Raw genomic sequence first — 18,271 nt, forward strand, 5'->3', positions numbered from 1 at the left:
CCTGTCCATGGACACTTAGGTTGCTTCTACCTTTTGATTGTGAATAATGCTGCTATGAACATGCATGTACAATACCTCAAGACCCTGTTTTCCATTCTTTTGGGTATACACCCAAAAGTATAACTGCTGGACCATATGGTCATGCTATTTTTTATTTTTTGAGGAATCATCATATTGTCTTCCACAGTAGCTGCATTCTACGTTCCCCCCCAACAATGCACAAGGGTTCCAATTTTTCCACATTCTTGCCAACATTTATTTTCCATTTTTTTAATCATAACTCTCCTAATGGGTATGAGGTGGTATCTAATTGTGGTTTTGATTTGCATTTCCTTAATGATTAGTGATGTTGAGCATCTTTTCATGTGCTTATTGGCCGTCTGTATGTCTTGTCTGGAGAAATGTCTATTCAAGCCCTTTGCCCAATTCGAATTGGGTTGTTACTTTTGTTATGGAGTTTTAAGAGTTCTCTATTCTGGATATTAATCCCTTATCAGATAATGTGATTTGCAAATATTTTCTCCCATTTTGTAGGTTGCCTTTTGTTCTGTTGATTGAGTCCTTTGATACACAAAAGTTTTTAATTTTCTTGAGCTCCAATTTGTCTGTTTTCTTTTGTGTCTGTGCCTTTGATATCTTATCCAAGAAATCATTGCCATATCTACTGTTGTGAAGCTTTTTCCTTGTGTTTTTTTTTTTTTTAATTTTCTAGTACTAGCCCTTACATCTAGGTCTTTGATCCATTTTGAGTTAATTTTTGTAAATGATATTAGGGAAGTGTCCAAGCTTATTCTAAAATGAATGAATTTATAAAAGATCAAGAAAATCTCTTCCTAAATACAGCTTTTCTGTTGGGAACCCAAAACACTGAATAATCTATTTCTGCAGGGGTGAAAATCTCTTGGGAATATGAGTATACATGTGAATTCATGTAAATGGAATGAGTATTGACCTCATAACAAAAACTAAAGCTAGAATCCCAGCTGTGATACTTAGTAGCTATGTGACATAAGTCAAATTCTTGGTCTCTCTGGGCCTCAGTTTCTTTATCTATAAAATATGGTAAATAATTTGGCAGAGAGCTATGGCTTTGTCAGCTAAAAATGGTGAACTTTGTAGGAAACAAACTGGATTCCCCATGCATTATTGGTGAGACTGTACTATGTATGGTACAGCCATTTTGGAAATTTTTGAGTTTCTTAAAATGTTAAATATACACCTACCATCTCATCTAGCCATCCTTCTCTTAGGTATTTGCCCAAGAAAAATGAAAGCATATGTCCACAAAAAGACTTGTACATGAATGTGTGTAACAGCATTATTCATAATAGCCCAAAACTGTAAACAGTCCAAATGTCTATCAACATTTGAGAGGACAAACACAACATTCATTATCACTGTGATGGAATACTACTCAGCAATAAAAAAGGAACAAGCTACTGATACACATATCAACATGAATGAACCTAAAAATACATTATGTTGGGGAGCCTGGGTGGTGCAGTCAGTTAAGTATACAACTCTTGGTTTTGGCTCAGGTCTGATCTCAGAGTTGTGAGATCAAGCCCTGCGTCAGGCTCTGTGCTCAGCTCAGAGTCTGCTTAAGACTTTCTCTCCCTCTTCCTCTGCCCCTCCCCACTCTCTAAAAATAAATAAATAAATAAATCTAAAAAAAAAAAAAACCATTATGGGGGCACCTGGGTGGCTCATTCGGTTGGGTGTCCGACTCTTGATCTCAGCTCAGGTCTTGATCTCAGGGTGATAAGTTCAAGTTCTATTGGCTCCATGCTAGGCATGGAGCTTAATTTTTTAAAAAAGTTTAAAAAAAATTATGTTAAGTAAAGGAAACTAGACACCAAAGACTACATTCTATTTATATTGAAAATTTTAGAAAATTGGGGTGCCTGGCTGGCTCAGTTGGTAAAACACGTGAATCTTGATCTCAGGGTTGTTAAGTTCAAGCCCCATATTGGGTGTGGAGATAACTTAAAAACAAAATCTAAAAAAAAAATTTTTTTTAGAAAATTCAAAACTGTAGAGACAGAAAGATCAGTGGTTATCTAGGACTGGAGGTGAGAGAAGGAAATGACTACAAATAGACACAACAGAACTTTTGGGGGTGATGAATTATAGTAATTATTGCACAACTGTATAAACTTACTAAGAATTAATTAAACTGTACATTTACCAATAGTGAATTTTATGGTATTTAACTTGCACCGCAGTAAGGCTATAGTGGAAAAGGTTATGCCCTAGTTCAGCAGTACTATTGTAATGGACAAAAACTGGAAACAACATAAATGCCCATCAACAGTAGAATGGAGGGCGCCTGGGTGGCTCAGATGGTTAAGCGTCTGCCTTCGGCTCAGGTCATGGTCCCAGGGTCCTGGGATCGAGTCCCGCATTGGGCTCCCTGCTCCTTGGGAGCCTGCTTCTCCCTCTGCTTCTCTCTCTCTCTCTCTCTCCCTCTCTCTCTCATGAATAAATAAATAAAATCTTAAAAAAAAAAAAGAACAGTAGAATGGATAAGGTGGATATATTCATATGATGGAGAACTATACAGCAATAAGAATTAAACAACTATAGCTTCATGTAACTTGGATGAATCTCACAAACATAATGTTGAGAGAAAGACACATAATAGTACATAATGTATAATTCCATTTACATGATTTTTAAGATAGTGGTTATTCTTTAGGTGAACAGTGATAGGAGGGTGTTAATAATGTTTTTTTAATTTTAATTTTATTTTTTCTAGCTTTACTGAGGTATCACTGACATATAATATTAATAATGTTTCTTGAGGTGTGTGCTCATTACATAGGGGTGTTCAGTTTTTGAAAGTCTATCCTGCTGTACACTTATTGTTTGTGTACTGTTTTATATGTATGTTATACCCCAATAAAAACTTTACTTGAGGGGCACCTGAATGACTCAGTCAGTTAAGCGTCTGACTCTTGATTTCGGCTCAGGTCATGATCCCAGGGTCTTGAGATCCAGCCCTGCAGTCCTGGGATCCAGCCCCTCATCGGGCTCCCTGCTCAGTGGGAAGCCTGCTTCTCCCTCTCCCACTCCCCCTGCTTGTGTTCCCTCTCTCGCTGTGTCTCTCTCTGTCAAATAAATAAATAAAATCTTTTTTAAAAAATGCACTTAATTTGAAAAAGAGATCACTGGTGATCTCCGAGAAGCATGTGTGCCTCTGTGTATCTCTGCGTGTCTATGTTTCTGTGTGTATGTGTGTGTATATATGTAGGGATGATGAGAGGAGCTGGCCAGGAAGATCTGAGGAAGTGTTCTGGGATAAGGAAACAAGCAGCCCACAGGCCCTATGGGAATGAGTTTGGCATGTTCAGAGAACAGGAAGAAGGCTGTGTGTGGCTGGCATAAAGCGAATGAGATGAATGTGAGATCATTCTTTTATTCATTCATCAAATATGTAAGAGTTGTGCCAGAGGCTGAGAAGTCAGAGGATAGCCAATTGTTTGGAAAGTGTGGCAGAGAAAGGGAGGGAAAAAGCCACTGTACAAGGGGTAGGAAAGTCTTGAGGGTTCCTTTCCATTTACACACACACACACACACACACACACACACACACACAGTAGAAGAAAGACTGAAGATAAGGGAAACAGATTGCAGAAACAAGATCCTGGAAAAAACAGAAGTGGACAGAATAATGGCGGAAGGTAGTAGGGATCACTCTGGAATGGATATGGAAAAGCTAGAAATAAAACAGCCATAAAGGCAAACATTTTGAAATGGAGAGAAACAAAATGAAAGCATTCTCCAATCTTCCCATTGAAATTTCAGGAATGGTCCACATAGGAAAGTCGGTTAGGGCCTAGAAAGTTATTTATAAAAAAAAGATCTTAAAAGCTCTTCTTTTCTCCCTTAAAATATAATTTAATGAAGAAACTGGGTCTTTTGATGCATTCCTGACACTGTTCTCTGTTGTCTGCCGTGCTGAGCTGTCTGGAGTCCTCATCATGGGGAATTCCAAAGTGTAAGGCACCAGGCCTCTAGTGGGTTCCCCCCAACTGTCCCAGGGCCCTCACACCATAAACATAGAGCTCCACATAAGGCACATCACCCACAGAGCAAGCTGCTAGCCGATACGTGACACGGTCTTTAAAATTCATGGAGAAGGGGCCCCTGGGTGGCTCAGTCGTTAAGCGTCTGCCTTTGGCTCAGGTCATGATCCCAAGGTCCTGGGATTGAGCCCCGCATCGGGCTCCCTGCTCAGTGGGAAGCCTGCTTCTCCCTCTCCACCTCCCCCTGCTTGCGTTCCCTCTCTTGCTGTGTCTCTCTGTCAAATAAATAAATAAAATCTTTTTAAAAAAATAATAAAAATAAATAAAATTCACAGAGAAAATATGCAAAGTAGGTTGTCCTCTACATATCCACCATCAGTTATGACAGAGAACTATAACATAAACATGTCAAGAAAGATGAATGCAAATACTTTGAGAAGCTATTATACTCTAGACTGTTCCATGCTGTACCTTTACCACTTACTGGATATTGTGGGCCTGAGGATAATACCATTTTTGCCTCATGCTGAGATTACAGAAGACATTTTAAAAAATGAGAAGAGTTCTGCTTCAATCTGTCCAATTTTACTAGAGCTGACTGTCTATGTTTCTTGGCATTAAAAGACAGTAGTATATTGATAGTATGAATTAGTATAGATCATCAAATTTTTTCTTTTTGAAACTTGGAGGAATGATCACATCTTGTACCAATAAAGCCAGCAGAAAATCCCACAGAGACCTGGTAGGGAGTATAAACTGGTCAGATCACAAAAATGACATAAAGATATGCATTTTGCCTGAGAAATATACTATAGTTAAGATCATTGATTCAGGTCCTCAACTCTCTGAATCACTAGATTATAATGTGGTAGATCGTTTATATAATAAAAGATTTATTTATTTGAACATATCAATCTCTAATGACAATTTCTTTCTTTTTTTTTTAATGTTTTACTTATTTATTCATGAGAGTCAGAGAGAAAGAGAGAGGCAGAGGGAGAAGCAGGTTCCCCGCCTAGAAGTCTCTACACTGTAAAAGACTTCCTGATTTGAACCCTATGACTTGCCCTCTAATGACAATTTCATTCTCTTGAAGGTTCTGTGATGAATTGAGTGCAAGATGACTAGGTGATTACTTTGAAACTATATTTCTTTCAATAGATAAGCATAATAATGTTGCTTAGCTTGCAAATGTCCTTGAGATAATAGTTATCATTGGTTAAGAATGTTGTTTCCATGTATTGCTGATTGGGCTTTGCGCATAAGAGACAAGTAATAAATCTGGATCAGCTTCATTATCATGGTGGAATGTACCCTCTGTAAACAAATTTAAAAGTAGTTTACACCCACAAAAAATATTCTTATCATGGCATGGCAAAGTAGGAGTCCTGAACAAGAAGCTTTGTCAGCTCTGATACTGATACTAGATCCACCTGACACAGCCTGTGTAAGCAGTTTGGGTCTGTCTACAGGATACACAAAGATAATGCTTTCCTATTTGACTCAACCTTTACCTTTCTAATGATGGGAAATCTTTCACCAAAAGTTGGCAAACTCTCACAGGAGTCTCTGGACAGCTTCCTTACAGAATTAGAAAAGATTCAAAATATTTAGGAAGGAGAAGTGCGGACTACAGAGATATTTTGATCAGGCACTTACGGAAACACAACACTGTCTCTGCATCATAATAACAACCCAGTTATGGCTTTCTTCTGAATCTCTACACTGTAAAAGACTTCCTGATTTGAACCCTACGACTTGCAGCAGACTCCTAAACAAAAATTACAAATCGCTTCTTTCCATGGCTCCTCTCACTAATAGATCCAGCCCATTGGCAGTAGTACCTGCTCGGCATTTTAGACCCATTATCCAGAAGTCACCACCCAGAAGTCAAATCCCCATTTTTATTACTGTCGAAAAGTATAAGACTTCAAAAATGGTCAGATATATTTCATGGTCATTATCAAGCATTAATAATGTCCTGGAGTCATAAACCTGAAGTAATTCCTACTTCACTTCACACATGCTCATGATATTGAACGATGGGATGGGAGAAATTTTTCCCATTTGATAAAACAACTACAAGGAGAGTCATGGGTCATGTCAGTATGGGTGTTCATAAAGCATTGCAAATATTCAGGATTAAAATGGGCTTGCAGGGATTTCTGTGGTTATGTCACCATGTTGTAAAATTCTAAACAACCTACAAACAGAAACCTTGGTGATGTTTCTAAGAAGAAAGGAGAACCTGATTTAACTTCCGGCTCAGAGCAAATCAAAGTACAGAATCATTTGAAATAGTCACTGAGGAAGCAACTATAGATTCAACAACAAAACAGAACTCTGATGTTGCCACAACAGAAGCCGACTGGTTTCCCCTTGAGCTGTGCTTTGAAATTCCTGTTTAGCTCTGAATTAAATGAGAACGTTTATAGGAAAACGGCTACACACAACCTTTGCAGAGAAGAAAGCCTTCAAAAACTCCATTCAGAACAAACAAACAACTCCATTCTGTTCAGAGAAAACTCAGTCTACATGTCCTTAATGTTTCATTCATTCTAGGAAAGAGCTTTAACACTGGATATTCACACTAAAGCCAGTTTTTCAAGTTTGCTTTACCATCTTATGCGGGTATGGAAGTCCAGCTTCCTGCAAATAATGCAGTATTTTGAGACACGGAATCTTATCAATCTTATCAGAACGGAATAGAGGGTCACCCTCCTCACTCCTCACTGCTAATCTTCACTTGCAGTAATTTGATAACATTTGTTATTCACACTTGGTATTTTTTCCTTTCTTAAAGTTAGCTTTATAGTGCCAGTCACTAAAAAGCATCCTGCTGGTGTAGTAGGACTTACCACTTTGTGTTGTGGTATAGTTTGGGAAACATTTAATATTGTTTGGAATCTTGAGGTTATAGCACATCCTAATGCAACAAAGAGCTGCTTTTTTTAAAATATTTATTTATTTGACAGAGATTGAGAGCACAAGCGGGGGAGCAGCAGGCAGAGGGGGAGGGAGAAACAGGCTCCCCACTGAAAGCCCAATATGGGAATCATGACCTGAGCCAAAGGCAGACGCTTAACCAACTGAGACACCCAGGCGCCCACAAAGAGTTGCTTTAAAAAAAAAAATTGAGGCGGCACCTGGGTGGCTCAGTCGGTTGAGCGTCCAACTCTTGATTTTGGCTCAGGTCGTGGGATGACACTCCCCTCCCCACCTGCCGGTCTCCCCACTCAGTGGGGAATTTGCTTCTCGCTCTCTCTCTCTCCCTTTTTCCTGCCCCTTCCTGGGCTTGAGCACGCTCTTTCTCTCTAAAATAAATAAATCTTTTTTTTTTAATTGACCCCTAGTGTCTTTTTCCTTTTTTTTAAACAAAGACTTTTTAGCAATCAACACTATTTTTTATCTTGAGTTGATCTGCATTTCATTTTATAAATCTAAGGATAAACTTTATAGGCTTCACGATGGCTGTTAACCTTTATAAGCCGTCACTATGAATATTGTAATGGTGATTTTATGTGTTAGTTTATCAAACACAAATCTTGTTTAATTTTATATTTTGTTTACCTATGCTTTGGGGGATAATGGGAAGAGATTTAACTCTTCCTATGAAAATACTTCTTGGTATTTAGAGTTGAAAGAGTATAAAACAATAAATATGCAGTATTGAGAAATTTTTTGATGAGGCATTAAGAATTCCTGTGGATATCTATAAATTACGTACATCAACTGAACTTTGTTGAAGGTATGCAAATCAGCATAGGTATGTATAATTTAACCTTGTTTTTTAAGTTCTTAGACTAAAATTCACTGACATCTCATGAGAAGTTTTGGGGGAAAAATTTTTTTTTAATTTTTTATTTTATTTTTTTTCAAAGATTTTATTTATTTGACAGAGAGATAGCGAGAGAGGGAACACAAGCAGGGGGAGTGGGAGAGGGAGAAGCAGACCTCTCGCCGAGCAGGGGGCCCAATGCAGGGATGGATCCCAGGACCCTGGGATAATGACCTGAGCCGAAGGCAGACGTTTAACAACTGAGCCACCCAGGTGCCACGGAAAAAAATTTTTTTTAACCCATTTAGAATTCATTAAAAGTGCAACAAGCAGCCCTTGAAAGGTTGTTAACATGGTCTGATTTGCATTTTGTTTGGTTTTTTTTCCTTTTTTTTGGTATCAGCTATTTTGAAATATAATTAACATACTATACAATTCATCCACTTAAAAAGAAAGTCAACAATTTTTAGTACAGAGTGGTGCAACCAATTTTAGAATATTTTCATCATCCCAAAACAACCAGCCCCTCCTTTACCTGTCATGCCCCAGTACCCTCCATCTTTCCCAGCCCTACTTTCTGCCTCTATAGAGTTGCCTATTCGGACATTTCATATAAGTGGAAGCATATCATATGTGGTCTCTTGTGTCTGGCTTCCTTCACTTAGCATACTGTTTTCAAGGTTCATCTATGTTGTAGCACGTATCAGTACTTCATGCCTTTTTATTGCTGACTGAAGATACATCTTTTAACTTTTCTTAAGATGCATCTTTTAACTCTTAACAGTGTTTTTCTAATTCAACATTAAAAATGTAGGGTTTGGGGTGTCTGGGTGGCTCAGTCAGTTAGGTGTCTGGCTTCAGCTCAGGTCATGATCTCAGGGTCCTGGGATGGAGCCCCACATTGGGCTCCCTGCATCCAGCTCCCTGCTCGGTGGGGAGCCTGCTTCTCCCTCTCCTTCTGCCCTACCCCTGCCCACCGCCCCCCCCACCCCATCTGCTTGTTCTCTCTCTCATGCTCACTCTCTCTCAAATAAATAAAATCTTTCAAAAATAAAATCTTTCAAAAAATGCAATCAGATAATTTTGTGTTTGTGGGGGAGTTAACATAGCCAACCTACTCAATATTTTAAAATTAGTAGAGACATTTGCAATGTCTAATATTTAATATTTTCTCATGTTGGTTTTTATTACCTGATGTTTTCAATTTTCTATGACATTCTTGTGTCTTTTTCATTTTCAGTGTTTCAAATATTTTGTATTTAAAATTTTTAAGTTCCAAAACTGTAAATACAGTGGATTGTTTTCTGGTATGATTATCAACATTATAAACTTTGTCAATTTAATTATTGGCTCATGTATTTACAACTAAACTGGGGTATGTATATATACATATTCAACGAAATAGATATGAAACAAGTTTTTTAAATGCACTTACCTGTATCCACACATTCTCTAATCTGTCTACAGGACCTCTAATGACTTGAACAAGAGGCTTTGCTAAAAATCCAGAGGTACAGTGTCTGCAGCATTGCTCTAATCTGCTTGGCTCCATCCAAAATGAAAGAACATTTAGGGGTTTTGTTGATTATTTTGTTTTTGTTTTTGTTTTTGTTTTCAAACTGCTGTGTTGAGAGAATTTGTTTTAACAGGATTTCTCCTTAAGGGATCCATGCTGGGTCCTGGGAATCTCTACTTCCCTTTTTAAATGTTCACACATCATCTTTTTAAACAGCCCTTGAATTTTGCCAGGGATGATTAAACATTTCATGGGTATACAGTCTTTGGAATCCAAATTCTTCCCTGTTTTGGCAATCAGGATGACACTTTCATCTTCAGGCCATTAGTTCCATCCTGCTCTTTCTGTCTCCTTAAGATCAGCAGTTTCACCACCAGTCACAGAGCATCCTGTGAATCATTTCATCACAGCAAGAGACAGAAGCCTGTGCAAAAGCTGGCCCAGCTAGTGGATGGGAGACTCCACAGTGCCAGAAAAAAATTCTCTGGCTTGACTTCTCTGTTTGCACTTTGTTTCTGCTCTGCCAGGACCATGTGCTCGGTGTTTTTCTTTCCTTCTATAATTATCCGGGCCCATTCCAGTTATTCTCAGCCAACAATTTCGGCTTGTGGACAATTCAGAAAACAAACACATGGCACCTGGTAAACCAGGGTTTAAGTCACGGCTCACCACTTCCTAGCCGTGTGACATTAGGCAGGTGATTTAACCTCTTTGGGACTGTTTCCTCATCTGTAAAATTGAGGTTAATATCGCACACGATTATGCGAAGTATTCACACTGAAAGTGAATGTGGTAATTGCAGTCGCCAAATGTTGGTCTCCCCCATCCTCCCATTACGCTTTCCCAGGCATTTTCACAGCAGCCCAAACAGCACGCACTGAGCCTCTACTGTCTGTAGGCCCTTAGAGTGTTGTGATACTAAAAATATAGGAAATAGCTTCCTGCTCTGGAGAAGTTTACAATCTAGTCAGGGAGACCGCATCCACAACCTGGATTAATCCCTTAGAACAGTCCTGGGAGGCTGAAAGATGAAAGCAGGAAGAAAGGGACAGAGAGGCCAAGGGCGAAGAAGAGTCCTATCTCCTTCTACTCCCCAAAAGTCACATTTGTCCCAGCCGCAGGACCCAATTACTGGTTTTTTAAATGTCTGTCACCCCGAGAAGACCGCCAGCCCCCTGAGGGCGACCCAGGTTCAGCACATCTAAGTCACTTTCTCATCTCGGGGCTGGGCGCGCAGCAGGCCCGGGCCCTGTTCGGCCTTCTTACTCGCGGGACGCTGGCCCGCGCACTCGGCTGCAAATGGCGGCGGGAGCGTCATGCTCGGTGCCCCCGTCCCGCCCAGGTCGGAAGTCCCCTGGGTCCCCTGGGAGAGGCGGGTGTGGGCGGGAGATGGCGGGAAGCCCAGCGTTGCCTCACGGCCGTTGACAATTTCCCCGCCACCTGCCGCTGCAGCCCGGATTGGCTCCTCCCGCGGGCTCCTTCCGCGGCTTTAGCCAATCGCCAGCAGTCGGGAGGCCCCGCCCCTCGAGAGCGGCCGGAGGCAGGCGTTCTGTTTTCCTGGTCCGGGGTCGCGGACTGGGCCGGTGAAGGGAGGGTGCGCTCCCCCCGAACCTCCGGGGGCGCTGTCAGAAAGAGCCCTGGCGGGGTGCCGGAGGAGCAGAGGCCTGTGTGACCCTGGGCAGGCTGTGCTTCTTTCCAGGCGTCAGCCTTGCCATTCTCACCAGGAGGTGGGCGGACTGGGGATGTGTGAAGCGGCGCGAGGGAGTGACCCTGCGGCGGAACGAACGGGTAGATGCGGGAATCAGCCCGCACGGAGTTGGGAGTGGAGGAAGGCGCGCAGGGAACCTTAGGCATGACTGCCCTTGCGGAAAGGTGGTGGCTAGAGGGTCGCCTCACCCCCGCCGAGCCCGCAGGCCCCGCCCCGCCGCGCAGGCCCCGCCTCCCGAGACCTAAACCGCGCCACAGGCTCCGCGGACCCGATTGCAAGCTCACCAGCACCCCTCTTGGATCGAGTACCGTCTGCTCTCACTCCACGCGCTCTCCGCCCGCAGACAGACAGAGCCGCCGGCACTCTCGTGTTCTCCCTGCAGCCCGGTGAGCCCGGGTCCCGCCCGCGCAGCCCTGCGCCCCCTAAACATGCGGCAAGCCCGCTACCCCGGCGGCCTGACCCGCGCCCTTCCCTCTCTTTAATTTTCCTCTTCTCCCAGCCAATCTTGTATTTTTTCCTCTCTGTCCTCTTTTTCTTTATCTCTCTTCCTTTTCTCTTTTTCTCTCTCCCTTTTGTTCTTTACCTCTCACGTTCAGTTAGCTGTTTTGTTCTTTACCTCTCCCCTCGGCCTGGATGCCCAGCCCCGCCTTGGGTGGGGGCTTTCGGCGCGTCCATGACGATCTGAATGACCTTCCCCTCCGGAGGAAAAGAGCTTTTGAGCAGGGCCGGCTCCCAGTCCCTCTAGCCTCCTCACAGCCCGCGCCTGGGGCCTAGTCGACACTCAGAGAGTCTCTGACTTAACATGACCTCCTTACAACACTCCCATTCACCAGAGTCTGCTGTGTTGGGGGATGCTTCTCCAGAGTACAGCGTGCCATTAAAGCAAAAAGCTGGAAGGGAGCCAATGTGTGATAGTAAGAGAGCAGACCGAGGAGGGAGGACTCGGGTTCATTTCCCCCCTCCAGTGTGTGCACTTAATTAGTCCCCAGCTGTCCTGGGTGAAATGGACCCTGTTCCTTACTCTTCCCCATCTCCCCCCTTAAGGACTGTGTGGGTTGGCCCTTTCCTTGCTGGAGTGTGATCCTTTAAGGCAGATTTCCCTTTCTAAACTTCCCTCTTGGGGCGCCTGGGTGGCTCATTCGGTTGAGCCTTGGACTGTTGACTTCTGCTCAGGTCAGGATTTGGGGGTTGTGGGACTGGTATTGGGCTCTGCTTAGCAGGGAGTTGGCTTGAGATTTTCTCCCTCCCTCTGCCCCTACCCCCACTCACATACTGTCTTTCTCTAAATAAATAAATGAAATCTTAATAAACTCTCCTCTTTGCCCTCATCCACAGGACACATAGTATGACTGTTAGGTGTTTCGTCTCCCAGCCATTTTCTATGGAAAACCAAGAGGTTCGGGCCATGATAGCCACTGGCAGCTTTGAAGAATGGGATGCCTTTAGAGAAGCTTGATCTTGGAGGCCTCAGCGTGAGACCGTACAAAGCTGGGTAAGAGTCCAGTCTGAGGGAGGGGTCTCCTGCCTACAGCAGTGCTTTGGCCTGGGGGTGGGGGTCAGTAGGATATTAGCAAAAATAACTACCACCACCCCCAGTAAAGTTGCTCTTCAGAGCTCACAAAGCACGTTCCTATATCCCTGGTTTCATTCTCTCCTTTAAGTTGACCTTGACAAGCCAGGGATGGTGGTCCCCATATTTACAAAGGAAGAAATTGAAGCCTGGATGGGACAGTGATTAGCCGTTGGCCATCCTGGAAGTCAGCAGCAGAGCTAGGACAAACTCTTTCTCGGCTTGAGTATTACTTAGTCTTCTTAGTAGGGTCTTTAGCACAGGTGACCATTGCACCCATACTCACACCTCTGAAAGACCTGGGCAAACCCAAAGCAACGTTTGAAATGGCAGCTGAGACTCTGTGCATGTGCTTTTGAGATGGACAGGGGCTGGGTCTTGTTCTTCTCTGGTCCTCAGAGCGCAGCCTCGCTCAGGGTCAGGACACAATTGACTCATTTGTCATGTCTCTGATGCCCAGAGAAGGGACACTGTTTGCCTGACCCTTCTCAGAACTGTCAGATTGGCAAGAGAGAACTTGGGTGTTAGACTTCCTTGCAAAAGCCCTGCCTGTGCCGGTGCCGAGAAAACAGTGGGAGAGAAATGTTCTGGACGGCTGCACAAAGCAAACTGCTTTGTGCAAGCTTTGGAGCCTGTACATGTGGCTCTAAGTTCCCTCATCTGTAACGTGGAAGTAAGGCAGCCGCCTCACAGGGCTGCTCTGAAGAGCTAGCTAACGGAGTGCTCCAGGCAGTGGGGTGGGGAAGGTATGGAACACGTCCTGGGGGATAGTTAGGTCAAGCAGGGAAGCTGGGGTGCCTGAAGCACCTTCATCAACCCATTCTGTCTTCTGACTACCAATCTTCACTGAGCCTCATATGGCCAGGCTCCAGGGAAACTCAAATAAGACCAGGCCTGGCCTACTGTAGGAGCTCTGGGTGCAACTGAGTGGTGAGGAGCCTCTGGATTTCACTGTTTGCCCCTGCTACCTGGAGTGAGAAGCCCAGGAGGAAGCAGCTGTTTGTTTCCATGGGTCTTTGTGTGCTCAACCGACTCCAACCACATCCTCCCTCTGCTGGCCAGCATTTGCCTCGTGGCCCCAGTGACGGGCAGCCAATCAGGCAGGACTCAGAGCAGCTGCTCCTGAAGTCAGAGACGTGAACTCTGCAAAAGAGAGAAGCAGGTCACCGTCCCCCACTGGGGCACTGGGCTCACTTCCTCCCCAGGCTGCGGAGTCAGCAGAGAAGGGTGTTGTTCCAACTCTGAGAAAAAAAATGGAGGTTTTGGTTTCCTGTGTCACTCTTCATAGCTCTGACCTGCACCTCCCCATGCTTGCCCCTCCTGTGGTGAAGATGTGGATCCCCTGTGTTGAAGGGGAGGAAACTGGCCAGAGAAGGAGACGGTTTTCCCTGGGCGAGAGAGTCCAGTGCCTGTGCACCTGCTCTCAGCCCTGAGATTTGCCCAGGATCCTTCAAGGCCCAGCTGCATATTACCTTTTCTGATCACCCACTCATCCTTACCTCTCCCCTCATGCGAGTTAGTTGTTCCCTCCACATTTTGAGAGTTTGTCCTGCAAGCCCCAAATGCAGCTTGAATAACCTGCCCCTCCCTGTGCCAGACAGTAAGGCCCCTCTAGGGTGATCTCATCTCCTGCATCTCAGTAAACCAACACCCAGCAAAGCAGTCTTCTTGAAAGAATGACTCTAGAGAGCCCCAGTTGTGCAGGCTGGAGAAGAGAATTAGACTAATGGTGTGGGAAAGGATTGTGCTGGTCTTGCCCCTTCCTTTTTTTCTAGACTTAGGCAATTTCAGACCCGTAGGAACCTCTCCTGCTTCAGAAATCCAGGGCATAAGCCTGTGAGTTTGTGCCTGTCAGGTCTTTGACCGAAACCTTTTCCCCACTTCTGCCTGTCCTCCAGATCTGCAGAAGCAGGAATGTGGCCATTGCCAGCGAACTCTCTGCACCCAGCAGACAAAAGGCTGGGTCACTGCCTGTTTGTGAGGCAGCACTAAGATGGCCCTGAGCCAGACTCTCCCTGTAGTGGAAAGGAGGGGGCGCTTCACAAAAAGGAGAGGAGATCCACAGATCTCCTCCAGCAGGAATTGCTTCTCCAGCCCCTATTTGAGTACCTCCAGGGCTCCCTCCTATTTTCCCTCACGAGGTTGCTCTGGTTCTTGCTTAGGGAGGTGATACTGTCAGGGAAGGTAGGGGCGGGGTGGTGAGCAGGGAAGGGACTGGGCATACTGCTACTAATGGGACTTCTCTTTCCTTGGCTTAGAGTCCGGCAGAGTTCCTCTATCTTGTCTTGTTGCTGACTGAAGCTGTCCCCTTCTCCAATCCTTCTTCATCTCCTGGGAGGTAGCGGGATATCAGCATTATGGTTGGGTTCAAGGCTACGGATGTACCCCCTACTGCCGCTGTGAAGTTCCTGGGCGCAGGCACAGCTGCCTGCATTGCAGATCTCATCACCTTTCCTTTGGACACCGCTAAAGTCCGGCTGCAGGTGAGGGGAGGAAGCCTGGGGTTCCTGATGTCGTCTAGTCTGTTCTGCCCCAAGACAGACTCCTTAAGGGCCAGGGAAGTGTTTAGAACAGTAAAGTTCGGAGCATGAGGATGGCAGGAGATGGGGAGGGCAACCTGCCTATCCATCTAACCACCCATCTTGACCTTGCAGATTCAAGGAGAAAGGCAGGGGCCAGTGCGGGCTGCGACCAGCGCCCAGTACCGCGGTGTGCTGGGCACCATCCTGACCATGGTGCGCACCGAGGGCCCTCGTAGCCTCTACAGTGGGCTGGTCGCTGGCCTACAGCGCCAGATGAGCTTTGCCTCTGTCCGCATCGGCCTCTACGACTCTGTTAAGCAGTTCTACACCAAGGGTTCTGAGCGTGAGTGTGGAACGGGGCCATAGGCCCCTTGGCCTTTTCTTCTTTGTGATGATTGATTCCACCAAATCATCCTTGATTGATGATTTGCTGCATAGCTCCTTGAGGCTCCAAGATCCCTAGGCTGATCAGAGGAACTGAGAACTGGAAGGGACCTTGATTCTCTTAATGATTCCTGAACACCTGGGCTGTGCTAAGCTTTGTGCAGGGCATCCTCCCAGGACGGTCCTCACAACCACTTTGAGAGTAGGTGGTATCATCTACAGATGAAGAGACTGAGTCTTGCTGGGTGGAAAGGACTTGGCCAAGGACACACCGTGGGAAGCCAGAAAAACGCCCAAGACTTTCACCTCCAAGGTCACTCTTCCATTTCATCTCCTCAGCATGCCTTGCCCACCCTCCATTTTACACATGTGGAAACTGAGAACCCAGATCAAAAGGTTGACTTTTCCCAAGATTACAGGAAGGGGGAGAAACCGATCTGGCATGAGATCCCAAATCTTATGGGTCCCAGGCCTTAAGAAGGCCACTTCTCTCTGAGCCTCGGTCTTCACATCTGTCAAATGGAAAGGGTTATGATTTCTCAGGGCCTCTGCCCTCTTGAGCTAAGTCTCGTTTTGTCCACCTCCTTGCTATGACCTGTGCCTCGCAAGCAGTAGACACCCACAGTGTTGTTTTCTTTGATGCAAGGAGTTTTTCGAGCAAGAGCTTGTCTGGATCCTATTCCCAAAAGGCAAGAGATGACAGTGATGAGGTGGTTTTGGTGAGGAGAGGCGGAAGATGAATACAAGCCCAGCCGGGCACTGACCCCCATGGTTCTCCCACAGATGCTGGCATTGGGAGCCGCCTCCTGGCAGGCAGCACCACAGGTGCCTTGGCTGTGGCTGTGGCCCAGCCCACAGATGTGGTAAAGGTCCGGTTCCAGGCTCAGGCCCGGGCTGGAAGAGGCCGGAGATACCAAAGCACTGTTGATGCCTACAAGACCATTGCCCGAGAGGAAGGGTTCCGAGGACTCTGGAAAGGTGTGTTTCCGTGTATTGGGTGTTTCTTCTTCCCGACCTCCTCCTCCTCCCCCGCTTTTCCCTGGTCTCACATCGGTACCCTCTCCTTCTGTAGGGACCTCTCCCAATGTTGCTCGTAATGCCATTGTCAACTGTGCTGAGCTGGTGACCTACGATCTCATCAAGGATGCCCTCCTGAAGGCCAACCTCATGACAGGTGAGTTAGGGTAAATGGTGCCGGGTCTCGCCCTTCCCGCAATCTAGGATCAGATGTGGGAGTGTGGTTGCCTGACGATCACATCTCTTCATCCTACTTCCCCTCTGCTTGTGGAATGAGTTCAGATTTACCATACTGAAGCCAGCTGGGATGAAGCTCCCACTTGGCACACTTAGGCACTGAGGCAACATGACTCAGGTCATCAGAAGTCCCAGCTAGAGTCTCTCTCTAAAACCGTCAGACCCCTAAGCTACTTTAATCATCTCTTTCCTTCTGGAATGATGGGGTGAGGAGTCCTGACTGCCTCTCCTGCTCCTCCTTGGCAGATGATCTCCCTTGCCACTTCACTTCCGCCTTCGGGGCCGGCTTCTGCACCACCGTCATTGCCTCCCCTGTCGATGTGGTCAAGACGAGATACATGAACTCTGCCCTGGGCCAGTACAGCAGCGCTGGCCACTGTGCCCTCACCATGCTCCAGAAGGAGGGTCCCCGAGCCTTTTACAAAGGGTGAGCCTTTGATCCATCCTACCCAATTCCAAACCTCCTGGCTACCCATACCTACACACAGTGGGAGAGAACCACCTGGAACTGATCAGCAACCAGCTGTCAAGCTATTCTGATCCAGGTCCTGGTATTTCACCGGCATTTTCTCATGCTCTTAACTACTTCCAGAGTTGTCATCCTACATCATGGGTATTAAAATGGAGACTCCTGGGGGATTTTTGCTCACGGCCACACAGCTGTGGGGCTGTGTTCCCTGGGCCCTCCCAACCTCCTTTGGGACAGAGCAACTGGGTAGGGTTGGATATTATGGCCCAGTGGGGTAAGCAGGAGATGGGAGTGCCCTCAGGAATCCCCAGATTGCCATCTGTGACCTGTGTTTTCTCTCTTCCAGGTTTATGCCCTCCTTTCTCCGTTTGGGTTCCTGGAACGTGGTGATGTTTGTCACCTATGAGCAGCTCAAACGGGCCCTCATGGCTGCCTGCACTTCCCGGGAGGCTCCCTTTTGAGCGTCTCCTGCCGCTGACCCCACCACCTCTGGCTTTGGCTTTGGCTCAGCTCCAGCCAGGCCCTGCTTCCCTTCCCTCTGTCCTCACCCCTTCCTTCCACTCCCTTTCCCACCACCTCCCTTTCCTCTCCCCACATTCTCACCCCTCTTCCCTACCTCATCTCCCCATTGCCTCTCAGTCCCAGTAGAGTTGACCCCAGTTGACACTGTAAGAGGCCTGGCACCAGCCAGGATCCCAAGCCTTCCGTCCCTTGAAAAGTTAAGCCCAGCTCTTTGTTCTGCCCCCAAGCCCAGCCCAGCCAGCATGTCACCCATAAAACAGGTTCAACCTTGGTGGCTCCTCCCTCTCTCATAGCTCTTACCAGAGGTCTTGGTCCAGTGGGCCCTTTTGGCACCTGACTTAGAAAGGAAGGTATGACCCACCTTTTGCTTCCAGCATCCAATCTGAGGCCCATGGAGGTCATCTTGTCCATTTCTCTTTCCAGACCAGGCCCAGGGCTTAGATGGCAAGTGAAGGATCACTCGGGAGTCACAGTAGTGGCTTCACTTTCACCAGGTCACATGAGCTTTCATTCACCTGCC

General features: G+C 45.9%; 1 protein-coding gene and 1 pseudogene across 1 annotated transcript; both read left to right on the plus strand.

The window, feature by feature from the left end:
- Nucleotides 1-4,490: 4,490 nt before the first annotated feature.
- On the plus strand, nt 4,491-6,700 carry LOC113913885 (annotated as a pseudogene).
- Nucleotides 6,701-10,876: 4,176 nt separating this feature from the next.
- UCP2 (uncoupling protein 2) lies at nt 10,877-18,022 on the plus strand. Its single transcript, XM_027578322.2, has 8 exons — nt 10,877-11,416; nt 12,366-12,522; nt 14,859-15,083; nt 15,255-15,465; nt 16,290-16,484; nt 16,579-16,680; nt 17,007-17,187; nt 17,576-18,022. Exons 3-8 carry the CDS (start codon nt 14,958-14,960, stop codon nt 17,688-17,690), a joined length of 930 nt encoding a protein of 309 aa, XP_027434123.2. The 5' UTR covers nt 10,877-11,416; nt 12,366-12,522; nt 14,859-14,957; the 3' UTR covers nt 17,691-18,022.
- Nucleotides 18,023-18,271: the final 249 nt, after the last annotated feature.

This window comes from Zalophus californianus, chromosome 11, assembly GCF_009762305.2.
Source record: "Zalophus californianus isolate mZalCal1 chromosome 11, mZalCal1.pri.v2, whole genome shotgun sequence".
Classification (NCBI taxonomy): domain Eukaryota; kingdom Metazoa; phylum Chordata; class Mammalia; order Carnivora; family Otariidae; genus Zalophus; species Zalophus californianus.

Coding starts and splice junctions, on each gene's coding strand:
- UCP2 (XM_027578322.2), top strand. CDS start 14,958: ATGGTTGGGTTCAAGGCTACGGATGTACCCCCTACTGCCGCTGTGAAG. Junction 15,084..15,254: donor CCGCTAAAGTCCGGCTGCAG/GTGAGGGGAGGA, acceptor TTGACCTTGCAG/ATTCAAGGAGAAAGGCAGGG. Junction 15,466..16,289: donor CTACACCAAGGGTTCTGAGC/GTGAGTGTGGAA, acceptor GTTCTCCCACAG/ATGCTGGCATTGGGAGCCGC.